Genomic DNA, 19,107 nt, shown 5'->3' with positions numbered 1-19,107 from the left:
ATGTGATGGCAACTCTGCTGCCTGCACATTTGCTGTAAATTTACAGAGAATTTTTTTACAGTGTTCTTTCTCTTTTCCCTCATTCTCCCCGCTTTCTTTTCTCTTCTTACCCAGCCCGGTACTACAGCTTGGCCAGCCCGGTAAAATCCGTCTGGGGGGGGGCAGTCTACGCCCACTGTCTGTGCCGCCGAGGATTGGCAAATGTCAAGGGGAAGAGCCTTACAAAACGTCAATCCAGATACAATTCTCTAACTATCGTGTGCATTCTGAAGTAATAAAATTCCTACAGCGCGAGGACAACTCCAGAACTATGCCAGGGAAAAGAGACACTGACAAAGATGAGAAGGATGCAACGTTTCATGCTCACAGACTACCTCAGGAACCTACTGTACACGCAAAATTTACATCAGAAAACATTGGCCTAAAGATCTGTGTCGTCATTCTGTAGAATTCGTCCTCCGAACATTTGCACAGTCAACTTTGCAAGTCGGAATATCTGCCTACGTATCAAACATCAAAATATGGCTATGCTGATGTCGACTATGAAAAGTGAAGGACTACCTGTGAAGCTAAAAGTAGTTACAAATGTTTGCCTTAGCCGCAAGGGTTTTATAGAACACGTAACGCGAGAAAGTTCAGCCTTTCGACTGCATACCACTCGTATTCGTGCACACTTCAGTGCAATGAAAAGTCTGAAGACCAACCTTCCTGAGAATGAGGCAATCCTTCAGATGGACTTCGCCAAAAACTACGTGTGCAAGCCACTGAATTACTGAAGTACAGTCGGCCTATTGGAACCAAACTGGGTCACTCTTCACCCTATTGTACATTATTACCGGGATGGAGACCAAATGTGCCAAGAGTTTCGTAGTTATCTCTAACGAGATGGCACACAACGTGAACACTGTAATGTGCATTATGGAAAAAGTTATTCCTTTGCTGAAAGTTACACAGCCTAGTCTGAGAAAAATTTACTATTGGACCGATAGTCCCACTTCGCAATATCGTAATAAAGCCATCTTTAATTGGGTTAGCCTGCACCAAGCACCGTATCACATTACAGCGACGATGAACTACTGGGAGGCGGGCCATGGCAAAGGCCCCTGCGACAGCCTTGGAGGAACACTGAAGAGGATGGCTGATGATGCTGTCAAAGCAAATCCAGATCTCGCAATCCAAGAGGGTGTCCCAAAAGCTCAGACCACGAAAGCTAAGACCTAAGACCACAAGATATCAGACCCACTCGAAATATCAGACCCCGCAAATTAAGACCCAACTTATTATGCCAGGATTTCCAGACAATAATACCTTTATTCGAAAGCTAACATCAATACAGTATATAGAACTGACTAATCATGAAATAAACACCAGTTAGTATTATCGATACCAGCCATGGAGTTATAATTATTTTGATTTAAATAATAACTCCATGTACCAACTAGACCCATATTTGCGACGTTTACTGGAGAAAAGAAATACAGTGCAAACAAACCGTTGTTAGTGTACAGGCTACTCCACAGAACCATACGGTTTCGATCGATATAGCGGTTTCTAATATTTCTGAATTTTGGAATTTCATCCGCCTCAGAGGTTTTTCAAAACACCATTCGCCAAGTGCTGGAAGGCATTCAGGGAACACTAAATGTTTCTGATGATATCTTAGCGCACGCAGCAACACAAAAGGAACATGATGAAAGACTAAGAGCAGTGTTGAAACGATTAGAGCAAAATGGTTTGACGCTAGCTAAAGGAAAGTGTGAATTCAGCAAAAGTAAACTCAAATTCTTTGGTTTAGTATTTAGCGAAGCAGGTGTATCTCCTGACCCAAAGAAAGTTAAGGCATTACACAAAGCTCCCACTCCACAGAGTGTACATGAAGTGCGAAGTTTATTGGGTATGGCTGTGTACATGGAGACCATCAGGGTGTTGTGAAAACCAAATCCCTATTACGTGAGAAAGTTTGGTTTCCTGGAATTGATAAGGAAGCGGAACATGCAGTTACTGTTTAGCGTGTCAAGCCGCAGTTTCCCAAAACAAACGCGAACCATTACAAATGTCACCACTCCCTGATTATCCCTGGCAAAAGGTCAGCATAGATTTCTGTGGGCCTTTTCTGTCCGGTGATCATCTTTTAGTCATTGTTGATGATTATTCTCGTTTTCCAGTGGTTGAAATTTTAAAATCAATATCAGCACGAGCAACAATACCAATATTAGACAAGGTTTTTGCAATCTACGGAATCCCAGAAGTCAAAAATGACAATGGATCTCCGTTCAACAGTGATGATTTTTTATTAGGCTTCCGACATCGACGCATTAAGCCATATTGCCCAGAAGCTAATGGAGAGGCCGAAAGGTTTATGCGAACAATAAAGAAAGCAGTTCGTACCTCCCAAACTAACGCTTGGCCTTGGAAACAAGACCTATGGCAATTTTTGAGAAATAACAGAGCTACGTCACATTGCACGACAAAAGCTGCACCGGCTACAATTTTGTTTGAAAGGAAAAAAAACACAACCTTGCCTCACATAAGCGACACAGTACAGTCTGATGCTATAGAAGCAGCAGATCGAAAATCTAAGGAAAAAATGAAGGAAAACGCAGATATGAAACGCAGAACAAAGCCATCACAGTTAAAAGAAGGCAACACAATCATACTCAAAAACACTGCAGAGCAAGGAAAATTAATAACGCCATACAAACCTCTACCATATACAATAACAAACATGAAGGGTTCAATGATAACCGCTGAGAGACAAGGACATAAAATCACGCGTAATAGTGCACATGCTAAGCAGTTACAAACAGAAACAGAAAGGCAAATGGCACATGAAGTAGTTGAGCAAAGTCCAAATAACCCTGGTATTGCAAAAGCGAAAAGATCAAGAAATTGCTCCCAGAAACTTAAGGAACAATGTTAATGTTGTATTTTATAACAATCAATTAAAACCACTGAACTCATTTCTTTCATCGGATAAATATACCGACTTTAATAACAGCAAATAATCATACTACACCATATGCTATAGATAAACACTCTATGTCATAAATAATCATAGGCCTAATATTATTCTATAAATAATCATACCGTAAATAAATAATCAGTAATTGTCAATATTAACATTCTGAGCTAATCTAAAGAGCAGGTTAAATGCATGACAGTTTTTTTAAAAGTGTTTTATGATGTTAAAGTTTTATATTGTTAACAGTCAAACATGAAAATGGTTTGCTCAATTTTAAAGAAAAGGAGAGATGTAATGTCTGAGCCACTATAAGTTACACAGCCATCTATCGGTGGCTATTTGATTATTGGCAAGTTGCCCGAATGGTGGGTAGAATAAAGTGCATGGAGTCAAGTTAGCCTAAGCTATTGTTGTATCCATTCCTTCAGGTCTTTAAGTATACAAAACCATTATTACCCCCCCCCCCCCCGTCAAGGAGTAAAAGCTCAATTCGTTGGGGAGAAAAACAAATTATATGTATTTTCTACATATAATCGATTAAGTAAGCCTACTATAAAATCGATTAAGTAAGCCTTTGAAACCCCTAAATTGTCTAAATCTTTGGGGATTCGCCTCCCCCCCCCGGACCACTTTCGGAACCTTCTAATCAAAGCTCGACCATGCCCACTTTGCTATCGTCGGTGAAATCTGACCCCTGGTCATGGCTGTGAGGATGAGAGACCTCGGGTACACACGAATCACTGCAGCAATAATAGTTTAAAAACTCAAAAATCTAGGGACTGAGCGCAAAACAGTACGCGACGTCTTCATTCGCTTGACAAGAAAAGCTCAGCAAAAGTAAAACGCGACGACCTGAAGTTTTTATGTCATCTATCATTATATAACTTGACCGTTTTTTATTGTCAGTATTAAATTTTAAACTTTTTATGTGGTTAGCATTATGACTCAAGTAGTAATACTCATACTTATCAGCAGGATATTTTACTGAGAGGCTAGACAAATTTCTTCCATTAAGTTCCTGTCTCTTATACACATCTAGATGTGTATAAGAGACAGGCTTTAAGCTGATATGTTCGGTGGTCCCATTGCACACATCTAGTACTGTCACTTCCCTGCCCCGGCCTGGCTTTAGGAACTCTCCCATGTACAGCACTGGCTTAGCTAGCTTTTCAGATGAATTATTCTGGAAGGAAAATGACAATTTTTAACAACTCAAATAAGTGCATTCTATCCAACATGAGCTACTTGTAAGTACAAAGTACATGATAGTAAACCATAATGATTTTGTTTAACCATATTTGTAGAGGATTACCCTTCCTCCAGCGTATCCTGCTTTTATCAGTGTAGTCTGTTTATGAGTCTTAGGGAGTGGAGTTTTTGGTCTTGAGAAAAAGTCCTGCTCCCACAGGTATTCAACCTAAGACCCTGGGATTAAAAGGCAAGCATCTCAATATACCACTAAGCTATTCGACTCCATTTTTAGCCATGCTTGTTCTTTGTGTAATATATATTAATATATTCCCAGTCTGGTATGTGAGTATCTTTTTACATGTGATCTGTTATCAATTATTATTTATTGAGCATTACGTAATACCGTGAGGAAAAATTTAAGGGTGTATACAACTTGGCCTCATAAGCCTGGTTCATGTCGAACTTTTATCTGGATATAGATCCACTTAACTAGTTAAAAGTTTGACGTGAACCAGTCAATTATAGCTAGATAAAGGCTTAAGTCACTTATTGTTAAGTGACTTCTCGATTGTTGTTTCCGTAGCGAGAAGGTTGTGTTGTATTAAGGGTTTATTTTTTTGGTTTGAGAATCATCATTATGGCTGCCGATCGCCAAAGAATTAGGTATTGCTGGACCTACAAAGAGGAGTGTGATCTAATCGACATACGGAGAAGCCAGAGATTTCGGAAAAACTTGAAGACAAGTTATGTAGACACAAGGCAATAGTCCACGAAAAGATGGCTGTGAGGATGAGAGACCTCGGGTACACACGAATCACTGCAGCAATAATAGTTTCAAAACTCAAAAATCTAGGGACTGAGCGCAAAACAGTACGCGACGTCTTCATTCGCTTGACAAGAAAAGCTCAGCAAATGTAAAACGCAACGACCTGAAGTTTTTATGTCATCTATCATTATATAACTTGACCGTTTTTTATTGTCAGTATTAAATTTTAAACTTTTTATGTGGTTAGCATTATGACTCAAGTAGTAATACTCTGTTTATTTTTGACATTCCAAGTAAGGTATAGGAATCGGGTGTATGGTAAAAATGGCCCCTGTCAAAATGGCCCCAAATGACAGGTAGGTAAAAATGGCCCCCAATAATAAAATGATTTTTTTTTAAATCATTATATGCATTTTCTTAAAACTAAAATAATTTAGTTTTTAAAAAGAAATCTAAAATCAAATAAATAGCCATTTATAATTTACTTTTTGCAGGAATATACATATTCAAAGATAAAATAAGTAAGCAATGAATAACACTTTTTATTTTTTTTTTTTCCATTTAAATGTTAAAAAATAGCAACAATTTAATCAATAAATCAATATAAATCATGTATTTATTAATACTAAAATAATTTATTTGTGGCCAATTTCACGGTGGAATCACAATTTTCCAGAATTTCAATCCGGGTAGTGCTAATAAACCCCGCAAAAATGGGTTGATATGAACATCAAATTAGTATTTTTTTTTTTTTTAAAAAGAAAAAGAGAATAATAATAATAATAATAAATACTTAGCACTAACAGCCGCCCATACAAAAATGATCTATTAATTAATCAATCAGCTAAAAACTAAGTTATTTTAGTTTTCAAATATGCATATGGTTTCCGTTGATTATTAATTCAATTTTTGCTACAGGGTATTTTACAGCATTTAAAATTTATTTTTTATTGAATTTTATTGATTCAATACTTGCTATTTTACAGTATTTAAATATTTGATTTTAAGATTAAAAGTCATTTCTATTACTGAATTTTTTCATTGGGGCCATTTTTACCCACTTGTCATTTGGGGCCATTATTACCGGGGCCATTTTTCCCTACATCCCAGGAATTGAGGTCACTGCAATATAGGCTAGTGTTAATTGTACCACAAATGTGTTATATATTCACTTGAGTCATACTGTATGATTAACTTTGATATAATTTTTCTTGCGAGATCTCACATTTTTTTTTTAAAGAACAATTTTGTCTTGATAATTTGATATTGTTGACGAGCATTATATTTTGCACTCATTATATTATAGTTATATTTACTTTTCATTATTATTTAAGGCAATTGGTCGAGGTCTTCTTTGGCGGCCACATTCAGTTCCCCCGTCCAACCCGGGGTGCTTAGATGGTAGAGTCTCCAGCCGTCCCTCGGTTGATTGCTCATACTGCTCATTGTTAGGCAAGAGGTTAAGCAGCCGTCAATCTTTCGTGGGCCATCTGACAAATTATCTTTTAATGATTGGGAAGACCAGACCTGTGCTTACCTAAAGCAGAAGGGTGTGAACCCAGAAGAGAGGCCAGACGAAATCCTTATCCTTTTTCTGGGAAAAGCCAAGAGTAGGATTGAGGTTCAAGAGCCTTAGGGAGGCAAATGATCCAGATGTAATTTTTGATTTACTAAGACGAAATCTTAGTGAGGATGTATTCTCTGACACGCCTTTACACGAGTTTTAGGAGTGTCGACCTTTAGTGCGGGAGCCAACTCTCGAGTTTTTGAGCAGGCTCGTTAGACTAATTACCCATGCTAACAAAGTCTTGCGTTGAAATGGCGGGAGGGTGGTTGACGAGAAATTGGAGCTTATCAGCCAGTTTATAAAGCATTGCCCAGACAGGGCATTGCATGACCTGTTCCGTTCCAAGCCTATAAGCCTTACTTGAACATAACTGTCATGCCTATATGGTAATATAAGTAGTTGGCAACATGTATCGCGGGGCTGAGTCCAGTAAGACAGAACGTACGTCCACACACGTGTGTGTGTTGAGACTGTGGTAGTTGGATACTTTTTACAGCTGGATACTCTAGATACAGGAAACAGCTACTTGTGAATTGTAATTTAACAGATTTATATACAGTATACTTCTAAGTCATCAACTAGATCTTTGCAAGAGCTGACCTAGCTGTACAAAGAGCCCATGAAGCCTTTGCTGCGAAAAGAGCCGAGGAGCAAAGTAAAAGGTTAGATGCAGACCTCGCATTGGAGAAAATCCTCAGGGAAGAAGCCATGGCAGCTGCAGAGGTTCGTACTAAGGTGATTCAAGCCCTATCTGAAGAGAGAAGTGATGTGTTGGAGTCTTTACCAAGCGAGATGTCCAACCAACGTGTCGAAGAGTATCTGGCAGAGATTCCCATGATAGAGCAGCCTGAATAACCAGTCCATTCAGAATTAACCAGGGAAGCAGCGATTCCCAGAACTGATCCGCCTGAATCGCCAACCAAACCAGAAGTAGCCCAGGAATCGGTGAAACCAGCTTTCAATACTAATGCCCCACCATTTGTCTCTACCAATGCTGAGTGTGTGAAAATTTTGGCTCGTCAGAGGTTGCCAATCCAGGGACCATGGTGATCCCATTTTGTTTTTGTCTTGGAGAAGAGCATTTGAATGTGATAAAAAACCTCAGTTCATTGCCAAAATTTAGTGCAGACGATATCCTGAAACTGGAAGATTTGGCATATAGATGTGAAGATACAGTGGAGCAGCTGTCAGACGTGCCACACTCAACGTTCTTGAATACTCCTCACGGGATAAATCCAATCATTGAGAAACTTCCTAATACCCTGATTAACAAGTGGAGTGAAAGAGTAGCAGCATATAAAAGGAAGTGTGGCAATTTTCCACTATTCAGTTACTTTGCAGAGTTCATAAGTGAACATGCACAGATGCTCCGAAGCAATGGAAATACTGTAATAGGTATGAACTTCTTTTAACTAGAACGATCTAAGGGTGGTTACAAAAACATTTTAGTAATTACTGACCATTTTACGAAGTACGCCCAAGCCTATCCAACATGCGACCAAAAAGCGGAAACAGTTGAGAAGTTACTTTGGGAGAATTTTATCCCTAACTATGGTATTCCCACAAAAATTCATACAGACCAAGGCCGAAACTTCGAAAGTAAATTAACAAAAGAAACTATAACCATGCCCTATCTCCCACAATGCAATGGCTTGACCGAAAGATTCAACCGCACCATATCAAACATGTTAAGAACATTGGATACTTCTCAAAAACAAATTGGTAAAAAATTTTTGGCCCCATGGGCCATGTCTACAACGCAACTGGACATGACTCTACTGGGTATGCCCCATTTTTTTAAATGTTTGACCGTCACCCTTTAATTTGCCATTGATCTTATGCTAGGTCTTTCATCTGAAACTGATGATGAATCCAATGAACACTTTGTTCAACAACTCAAAAACAGGTTGCAATTTTCATACAAACGGCCACTGAATCTACACAAAAAGCAAGGCAAAAGCAAAAGAAATCGTATATGCGAGTGACTGATTCACTATTACAGTTTTAGTGCAACGCAAACACATTATTGGGACGCAAAAATTGGCCAACAAGTGGGAATCTGTCCCTCATATTGTTGTTTCTAAACACCTGGATGTACCCGTATATACTGAATCAAATATTGTAACGATAAACTTGGAACTCTTCATCGCAACATGCTAACGAATGGTTCTTCCAATCGATAATAAAACCAACGAGAACGCATCCCTTGTTGACGACAATTCCAAAGAAGCGGGGTACCCATAAGCGCCGTCAAGGGTGGGACCAGCGGGCGGGGGCCAGGGCTCCTGTCGGGGAGAAAAACCAAAATTCGTTGGGGAGGGGGGAGTATATGCATTTTCTACAAATTAGTGGACTCTAAAATCGATTAAATAAGCCTTTGACAGTCCCTCGACAGGTAATATGTACTTATTTAAACAACTCCCAGTATTAAACAATGATCAACCCGTAAAAGGAGACCTGTAGATAGGTTCATGTACTCTTGTTGCATCGCACTTCGTAATAATAGTCGCACTTTGTATGTAATAACCGAGCTGCCGCACTTTGTAATATCTCAGCTGCCGCACTTTGTAATAACTGAGCTGCCGCACTTTGTAATAAATGTCTGTCGCACTTTGTAATAAAATGAGATGTCGCACTTTGTAATAAAAATCGATCCATGTTATCATTATAGATTTTTGATAAATTCTCATTTTTCTCGGGGATTGAATTTGATTTTTTACCATTATGCATTGTATCATCTGTACATCGATAGAATGGCTCCAACCCCAATAGACCCAGCCCAGGATCTAGTGGATCTAGTACTGCCAACCATAACCTGAAATCAGGTATTGGATTACACAATTTAACAGTAAATAAGTAATATATTGAAAAAAATGAATATTAAATACCAATCTAACATGTTTCAAATATCATTTTATTATTTCTCTTTCATGTTGGAATAGATGTCATTTTACTTATAAGTGGTGGTTAGTAGTTTGTTCCAGTAATGTGGGTCTTTGTGGGTGGAATCAATAAATATTGATTTTTACTTATGTGAATTCTAGCGCCTTGAGCACTTTAGTGGAGATGTTCGCTTAATAAATCAGTTAAAATTTAAAAACAGTATGGCGGAGGTCCCAAGTTCAAAATATAAATATTTCAATTTTCGTATTATAATTATCATCGTCATATTGATGGGGTCTGGTTCCCATTTTGCTGGTTGTAGGGAAAATATGTGGAGGATATGTCAAAAGATGGAACATATGGTGACAACTTAACATTACAACCTGTCGCTGATATGTTTGCTGTAACGATAATTATATATTCTTCGCATGGCGCCGACGCTAGAATAGTAATTGCACCTTTATTATAGTAAGCCGTATGCAACTATACAATTAGGCCACTATGCCGAAAATCAGGGTTCTTTTGGCCTAATCATATTTGCCGTAAATTAAATAACCTGCTTAACGTGAGCAAACTCTTTAGAACAATAACAAATCGTCACATATCGATGCTACCAGAAACACACTTATAACAACGAAATTTGGAGCATGCAGTGGCTTTATATTGGAAATCAGGAGGATAATTTAGCACTTAAAATGGGAAAATGCGTGGCTTGTACTCCAGAGAGAGGGGTATGGGTGGTTTACAATCCTAGATATATTTTGGAGAAAAAAGTAAAACTGAAACAAAGCAATTTGCTATACCATATATATATATATGGATTGGATTGGATTTATTCGGTGTAAACACCAAGGATAGCCCACGAAAGTCTAGAAGAAGACTTATTTCCAGTGGGGTTCTTTTGTGATGAGAGGTGTTTCTGTTAGCCATTCTATGCAAGTGACCGCTATGTAAATATTATTTTTAGCTATTCATTTTGTCATACATTAAAATGTAAAATTCACATCAATATCATTAGACTTACCCATAATTATGTTGTTGTTGTTGTTTAAAATATTGTTGTAGCATAGTAATCTTTCAATTTATTTATGTTATTCACCTGATCTGCAAGGTACAGTAGGTGGCATACCCTCATGACATGTTTAAACCATGCATTATAGTCAATGTTATATGTATCATAATTATGCAGTTCAGCTATTGTTTAGTCATTTTAATAAGGCTACATTCAGTTTATCATTATTTTCAGAAGTGATGTAGAAATAAAACATGACGTGGATGAAGATTACAGATTTAATGTCGATTATATTCTCATTACTTATTGGTTCATGATTTGACAAACAGTAAAAGCTCAAAATTATTAAATGCGGTCAATCAATCGACTGACCCAGATCCATCGAACAAATTCAGTTCAATCAAACAAACCAAATTCGACTCCTCAGGATTTGAACCCGAGACCTCCGACATACCATGTGGATGCACTAACCGACTGAGTTATGGGGTCCAGTAGAATTGAAGCCATACCAAATCCACGTAACGATAGTATTATACGAAATAAGAGGAAAATCAAATTGAACCTCATTGGGATTTGAACCCGGGACCCCGTCATGCGTTGTAGATACTCTGACCGACTGAGTTATGGGGGTCTAACAGAATTGCAACCACACCCCATCAACGTAACGATGATTTAATAGGAAATAAGAAAATGAAAGTGGACCCGGAACCTCCTTCATACTGTTCGGAAGTTCTAACAGATTCTTCTGACATACTATGTGGACGCTCTGACCGACTGAGTACAACTGGGGCCATACCCCATCAACGTAACAATGATATAATACGAAATAAGAGGAAAATCAAATTGAACCCCTTCAGGATTTAAACCCGATCACTACGACATACCATATTGATAATCTGACCAACTGGGGCCTAGTAGAATTAGAGCCATATCCCCATCGTCGGACATAAAATTATATAATCCGACATATGAGAAATATAAAATTGGACCCCTTCTAGAATTATACCCAACACCCTCCAATCCCACTAGATCCTGGGAGGGGTCTATTGGGGTTGGAGCCATTCCATCACTGTAAAGATGATACAGTATGAAACAGGGTGAAAAATCAAATTCGATCTCCGAGAAAAATGAGAATTTATCAAAACTCTACAAGCCTAGATGATAACATGAATCGCGTTTTATTACAAAGTGCGACAGTTATTACAAAGTGACAGACTTTATTACCAAGTGCGACGATTATTAGAAAGCGCGATGCAACAACTCTGCTCCCAGACAAACCAAAAGACACACAGTAACTACGCGGAAAGAATATCTTAGTAGAAGTAAAAGAATACTGTATTTTAAAAATGGCAACATAAGAGGGAAAAGTAGAAAGCATCTTGTTTATAGATGATGACACAAGACTAATGTGTAACTTGATTTTTTATATGAATACATTTTTAATTATATAAAATACTTTATCCATTTAACTATCCGTTTTATTTCAATTCTCATGACGTTATATCACACATTGTAATTTGCTTTATTTATCGAAGTTAAGAGTGTTTGCTACTGCTATGCCTATTACGAATTTGAAGAGTTTTAATGTAAACCTATTCTTATCATTGCATTTGTTTAAGTTTCTTTGTATTATCATTAAAAAAAAATGCATTTATATACTGTATTTTCAGATATTTTAATAATGTAACTGTCATTAATGTAATGACAGTTACTACATTATCTTCCCAAGGCAATGTAGATTGATGTGGTCCAGTCTGTAATTGATAACATGTTTATTGTATAATTCTTCTAGTCTTACCCAATAACTATACCTGTTATAGTCATTAAGTGAAATTCTTTGTTTTCAATGTATATATGTCACAGACCCTATGGTTAATTTGAGTGGTCAAGTGACTAATTTGCAGTCGGAAACTTAAGTCGAGAGGATCGAATAAATACCTTAGTATTCAGTGTGATATATATATATATATATACATATATTGATGAGAGGCGGCCACAATATTTATACAGTATATTAATTCTGCTAATCACTACCGCGTAACCTCCCCATCTCCTCTGAAACCGCTGCTACTTTTTAAGGCTGGATATTGGATAACAACGAAAAAACAGCCAAAAACCACCTAAAATCAGTACCTATTTCGCCATGTTTGGCAATTTGCTTACGTCACGTAAATACAATTAATCACATCTATTCCGTACTACAATGCTTAGGTTTAAAAATTATCGAGTCAGGCCGTAAAAGAACCAGTCTTTGTTTCGCAGCTTCACCGCCCAGTACTTCTCATGTTCCTCAACAAAATGGGTGACGAGCATGTTCTCGTACCCATTGCATTACACTGGATATATTTTAGTTTTATGGCACAAAACATCAGAAATAACATGTTTTAGAAGTCGATCAGGTAAAAATAAAGATACACCTGGGCACAAGCCATGATATAACCTCGGCCTAATCATACTAACTAACCCTGCACTGGCCTACATGCACAGGCCTAGGCGCGGCCTACCCTAGCCTATGATGTCGATCACAGATAGGCCTAGAGCTAGGCTCAGGTGTAGTTAGCTTACCTAGGGCCTATCCTCTATCTCTCGAATCTGGGTCGATTTGGAAAGTCCATTAAGATAGATAGGGTCAAGCCAGCTCCACCAATCAATTCATGAATTTACGTAAACATGTCGGGACAAAAGTTTACAGGTTCTTTTGAATGTCAGTAGTAGCCTTACATGCATCCACCTTGATTCAAGACAAACAATTCTCTCATGCTCAACCAGTGGCGTCTCTAGGATATAATTTATGGGGGGGCCTAAGTATTTATGGTTGTAACTATAGCGCACAGTGTTATCTGAGGGCAGAAGGCCGAGCCAAGGGTGGGTATTTAATGAGGATTTAAACCTCTTCTTAAAAGCCATTTATTTATCCGACTTATGTTTATGGTTGATAAAATGGCCCAGAAACTGCTAAATACCGGGATGGTTTAACTAATTGTAGTTAAGAGTAATATACTGAATTTAAGAGTAGTTAAGCCTAGCTTAGGTAGTTAGGGACGTCCTGGGTACGACATTAAACTCCATCCGGTCGAAGCGTCGGTGACTGTTTAACTGACAACCCTCTCAAATATGTCTTAGTGGCTGCCGAGGGGAGGGTGTTTATGGTCACCCAGCAGCAAGAAAAACCAACAGCTGAACAAAGGGCGGATGAGCTCCTCGGAGTCAATGGCCAACCATTAATTAGTTTAAGGAATAGGAGTAGTTTAGTCTTATTGTTATTATTGTTGTTATGATTATTTTTATTTTATTTTATTGTTATTATTTTATTGTTATTTGCATTTTCTGAGTTGGCCTATATTATTTCTCTGTAAAGCGCATAAGAGCAATGTGCAATATGCGCTATATAAATATAACATTACTTATGGCAGGGGTCTCCCTCCCCAAAACAAGTTTTTTTTTTTTTAATTGGGACTATACTGCAGATGGTCGGAAATGGCTGGGATGGGAAAACTAGGCCTATTTTTTTTGTTGTGGTCCGACTGCCGACAAGCTTTGGCCGATGGGGTGGGGGGGAGCTTGACCAGACTGATGGGGAACTTTTCTACACTAGATCGTGCCCATGGATATTTTCAAGTTGCAATGGAAGACAAGGTGATCGAGAAAACAATGTTCAGAGTACCACGGGCCTCTTTGAATTTAATCTAATGCCCAGGGATCAACAGCCCTAGCACTTTCCAGAGAGTAATGGAATATATCTTCGGAGATGTGAATCTTAATGAAGTAATCTTATACGTAGATGATATATTAATCTTCTCTACCACTATAGAACAACATCTCCACAGACTGGATAAAATGCTGACCAGGTTAGAATAGAATGGTCTAAAGGTGCAGGGCAAGAAATGTCATATGCACAGAGAGAGAGAATACTTGGGGCATGTTGTGTCAGCAAGGGGAGTAGCTGTGACTCATAAAAAAAAAGCGAAGAAGATCCGAAACTGGCCTATTCTGACATGTGCAAGTGAGGTACAGTAGTTACCATTAGTTCTTTCCTAGGTCTGTCTCCGTACTACCGAAGACTTATACCTGGATTCACACACATAGCAGCTCCACTGCATATACAGGGAAGAGCTGTCCATTGAAGAGCAAAGCAACCAAACAAGTGAGGAAGTTGTGTTGAGAAGACGATGAAGCGACTGGGACATTGAAAGACGCCAGTTCTAGCATGTTCACCCATTCATTCTGGAACTTTCTGAGGTCTTGGTGCCTGCTTGATTCAAGCGGACAGTGGCGAAAAAGTAAACCCTATCGCCTTTGTCAGAAGAGGGTTAGTGGGAGCTGAATACCTAGTTTTAAGATCGCATTGCTAGTGTTAAAATGGTCTGTGACTGAAAACTTTAGTCAGTACTTAACTGAATGCAGATGCATGGTATTCACAGACCATAATCCCCTGGTGCACCACGAGGTAGAAGAGAGGGGCCTTTCATCACATGACAGTGAACTGGTATAACTGAGAACTACACCCAGTAAATATACAAGATCAAATATCAGACTGACTTCCATGTGACGGAGAAAATGGAGCATGGCAACATCTAAAGGAGAAGGTACCAGATTTAGCATTAATAAGGGATGTGCTTTTATCCCTTCAAGCCATCAAACCAATGAAAACGACAATAGCAGGTGAAATGAGAGTTGTGCTGGATGGAGTTTTGTAGAAGAATGAAGAAATTATTGAACGAAGGAGATGCAAAACATATAAAGGTGTCCACGCACTTCTTAGAATTGATGAGGCATTGTATGTTCTTACTGGTGCAAAATACTTCTTCCGTACACAAGATCTGGCCCACGGAATCTATCAAATTCCACACGCTGAGAAGACAGTTTTTCTAACTGGCACTGGAGGACTCTATGAGTGTACTAAACTGCCATTTGGTTTGGACAAGGTATTAGAAGACCAAAATTTTCGAACTCTACTAGACTACCTGGATGTGTATAAATACCATTATTCTTTATTGTATTCATGCCAATTGGAAATCAGAAACTTGGACTGGGGCAATTGCTTTATGTTTGACGAAACTTAGAGGAGATTTGGGATGGTTGTTCCAGCTTGGTGAGCTCAACTTAAAGGTCAAACCTGGAAAGTGTCGTTTTTTCGGACCAAAGTCTAATCTTGGTAATATTTGAGTGTGCATATGGTAATGCGCCATCGCGAGAAAATGTAGTACAGCTGTAGTGATTGGCGAAAGTTTAGAGGCTTTCTCGGCCTCTCAAACTACTATAGAAGATTAGTTCCTGGATATGCAAAAATGGCATCATACTTTCATGGAATTGAGTTGAAATTGAAGAAATCAGGAGGAGCAAAGTACAACTCAAACAAATTTAGTCCTTAAACCTATATAGTACATAACACATTATGCATAAACCCATGGTCTTTAATTCCAGGTCTGGTACCTGGGTTTTGAAAATGCAGATCCCCAATCCAGACCACTACCATCATCCATCACCAAAGGTGAAGTCAGGAGAAACTTTTCATGTATAATGTTGATGCTTATAGTAAGAAGAATCAAATAAAAAGTGTAATATCTTTGTTCAATCATGTTACAGAGTACCAAAGGTACTGTATATCCTAATTTAATAAATGATAAGCAATTATTTCTGAATGACCAAGCCATGGATTGTATTGGACTTGTCATAACCAAAGAATTAATCAGTCTTCAAACCAGAGAGAGGCAGAGAAGCAGCATTTGTTAGATAAAAAGCATGATCATCTATATGTTGTCTAACAAGAAAGGGAAATTTTCCAATGCGAGTCAGCAAAGTCAAAGGTGTCTGTGACACAGAATCATGTAAATCCCCATGACACTTGTTCAAGACAAGGGAGCATGCACTATAGCTTTCACTATGCTCAACAAGAAACTGGTTACACAAGTTCAAAGATATTATGGAAGGACTGCTATAGCAATTACATGCTAACCTCAATCCTTCATATACGGTCTGCCAATTTCAGGATATATCTAAGATTAGAATTTCGGAGGGAAAATTGAAAAATGAGAAATTGACCAAAGATAAGACAGGTTTTCCTCAGCCAGTTTAGAAGCCTTAATTTGAATATCTGAGGCTATAAAAAATAGGAGAAAATTGAAAATTGGGGAGAACCGCTTTCGCTTTGATTTGATGTAGATGAAGAATACTGTAGCGCAATGTAACCTTGTAGTGAAAGAAATAAAGACTTGTAAATAGCAGTTGGATTCCATAGTACTTATTTTATCATGTCGCTTCGTGTGATGAGCTGCTGAAAAGAGGAGACTGGATGTTCACAACATTTTACTTGTGAAAACTCATGTACAGGTATAATACGCCATGGTCACGCAACCACAACATAACAGGGAGTAGTAAAACAAAGAAGCATGGAAAGTCAAATGGCGAAAATGTCAGCAAGTTCCACTGTCCTGACAGAAGAAGGTTACAATACTTTAGAACTAAGGATAACAAAAGTACACATGTAAAGTTGCTCGTACTAATTTAGCCTGCCTATCCAATTAGAGAATCTGTAGTGGTGCGAAATAATAATTGAAAAGTCTACAAAACTTTGTGAATCGCCTCATCAAATTCCACCTAGTTTAACAACATCGTTACTGTACTCATTGTTTTACATTACATTTAGCGTGCATGTTTTTTGAAAATTAACAGTAACAGTATACTGACACCATTAGTAGCTTTTCCTCTTAAATTTAAGTCCCATTGCATCCTACAGTTCATTATCCATATCATAGTACACTTTCCTGCTTCATGATGGATTTTCTATTTGGACCTCAAATTGTACTCTCAACTCCCTTCAACCCCCAACCATCTGAGCTACTATGGTAGATGGATAACTTAAAGGTGACCTTTAGCCTGACCAACATTTGATAATGACCGTCGTCCAATCGCCTTACAAATAAAGTCTGCTGCATTTATCAACCTTCCAAGATCAACACCCTGTAGAAAAATGAAGAAAGATTATTGTTGTGAATTATTATGTTGTCAACTGTAAAGAATTAACACACACTGCAACTAATAAGATTTGGATCTTGTAATTCAGGAAAGGGAGATAAGAAACAGTATGTTTTCGAAAAATACTTTGTTTAAATCTTGAAATAGACACATACAATTTTTTATTCTATATTCTATAATACTGTAATATAATATGTCGAACTTACATCACTTAATGCCAACAAAGCCTATAAGCACTTCACATTCTTATCCCCCTCACTGGATTAAACACATATGAAACTCATACTTAGCCAGAGGCCCAAGTCTCCCCAAAGTCATGGGAGTCTCCTGAAAAATGGGATAGCCTCCCACACTCCCACGAGCAAGCAAGAATCTCCCAGAAAATAACCCATCTCTTGTGAATTCAAAATAATTGCTAATTACTAATTTTTAATACTGTATTACTGTATCAGTTTTTTCCTGGATGTCTGAGCCAATGGGTGTCATCATCCACAGCACAATATATAAATATGTGTTGAAAAGCTCATTTAAGCAGATCTCACGGATGCAGATTCTTTTAACTTGGCACCCCTGCTCAGCTCCCTGGGGAGAATTCCATAAGCCAAATCATAGGTTACTAACCGTTTCAATCCCCATTCCATCTAACATGTATACAACATCTTCTGTTGGAACATTACCAGATGCACCTTTGGCATACGGACAACCACCAAGACCAGCGACAGATGAATCTACAACACTTATTCCCAGCTGAAATTAAAACAACGAAATTGTCTAGTAAATTATGGTATGTTGGTTTCATAGTGAACAATGTCAAGGACGTATGCTACACATAACCCTTGTCAGTATATCAACCTATGAAACTGATACGCAGCTCACTGGGGAAGGCGAGGGGATTATTTTATACCAATTCTGGCGGACTGTACAAAAAATATGGAAAAGAAAAGATGTCAGTGGAGTTCAGGAATTCTTCAGTATATTTTGTCCCCTTAGTATGAGTGTGGGTATTCATATGATCATATAGCAAGTGGGGGGGGAGGGTCATAAGGTCCAGCATGCGAGCGAAGCGAGCAACTAGGCTGGGAGTAAATAGGCCGCCAAGGGCCCCCGGGAGGGGTCCAGTGGGAAGCTACAGAATTTTATTAGTTATTTTCATATAGGCATCAAGCTACACTAATATGACTTCATAATTATTGTAATTTCGTGTGGCTGAACCAGGAATTCAAAATAGAGGGGACCCTGGAGAGGGTACTTTCACAGATGGAGGATCTATACCACCTCAGCCCCACTATGGTTGGGGCTGAGGTAAGAAAATTGTTGATTATGGCACCTCTAGATCGCCGGAAATTGCATTCTCTCAGACTAAAATTTGAATATAATTTTCTTTATATCTCCATTAAAAAAAATTTTTTTTAATGGAACAAAGCTGAAGTCGTGATTGCTTCCACGATCTCAATGAATTATTTATCATGAGGGGTATCCTTGATATGGGCATTCCCGACAAATTTTTGTCACTGGTGCTGGGAACAGTCACAAAAATTGGGCGGCCAAGTTGTTTATAGTGTGTCTAGGCCTAGCTTTTCTTTGCTCATTTCCTCAATTTCAACCCATCATCTTGCAATATTTGTCGACTACTGACAAAACCATAGTTAATTTGTCTTTTGGTGCTTTTGCTATCGGCTTCGTCAAGAAGTATAGGGTTAGGCTAGTCCTTCATGCCAACAGCCTCCATAATTATTGTTTATCGTCTACTC

General features: G+C 38.3%; 2 protein-coding genes across 2 annotated transcripts in view; one reads left to right on the top strand and one right to left on the bottom strand.

Moving 5' to 3' along the window:
• Positions 1-2,053: 2,053 nt before the first annotated feature.
• Positions 2,054-2,920, top strand: LOC117125313 (uncharacterized protein K02A2.6-like). Its single transcript, XM_033271780.1, has one exon. The coding sequence runs from the start codon at positions 2,054-2,056 to the stop codon at positions 2,918-2,920; it is 867 nt and encodes a 288-aa protein (XP_033127671.1).
• An 11,115-nt stretch (positions 2,921-14,035) lies between these two features.
• LOC117125320 (hydroxymethylglutaryl-CoA lyase, mitochondrial-like) overlaps positions 14,036-19,107 on the bottom strand; it is a 10,178-nt gene continuing 5,106 nt past the window's right edge. Inside the window, exons 7-8 of the mRNA XM_033271786.1 lie at positions 17,978-18,103; positions 14,036-17,341 (exon numbers count right to left, since the gene is read on the bottom strand). Coding sequence (XP_033127677.1) covers positions 17,240-17,341; positions 17,978-18,103 — 228 coding nt within the window. The 3' untranslated portion in view covers positions 14,036-17,239. The remainder of the gene's footprint in view (positions 17,342-17,977; positions 18,104-19,107) is intronic.

Source organism: Anneissia japonica, unplaced genomic scaffold (assembly GCF_011630105.1).
Source record: "Anneissia japonica isolate Jap-2015-1 unplaced genomic scaffold, ASM1163010v1 scaffold284991_len216595_cov187, whole genome shotgun sequence".
NCBI lineage: Eukaryota > Metazoa > Echinodermata > Crinoidea > Comatulida > Comatulidae > Anneissia > Anneissia japonica.
The sequence above is the reverse complement of the archived record's forward strand: the minus strand, read 5'-3'. Positions and strand labels throughout refer to the sequence as shown.

Bases quoted from the DNA above. Each gene is read 5' to 3' on its own strand.
- LOC117125313 (XM_033271780.1), top strand. From the start codon at position 2,054: ATGTCACCACTCCCTGATTATCCCTGGCAAAAGGTCAGCATAGATTTC.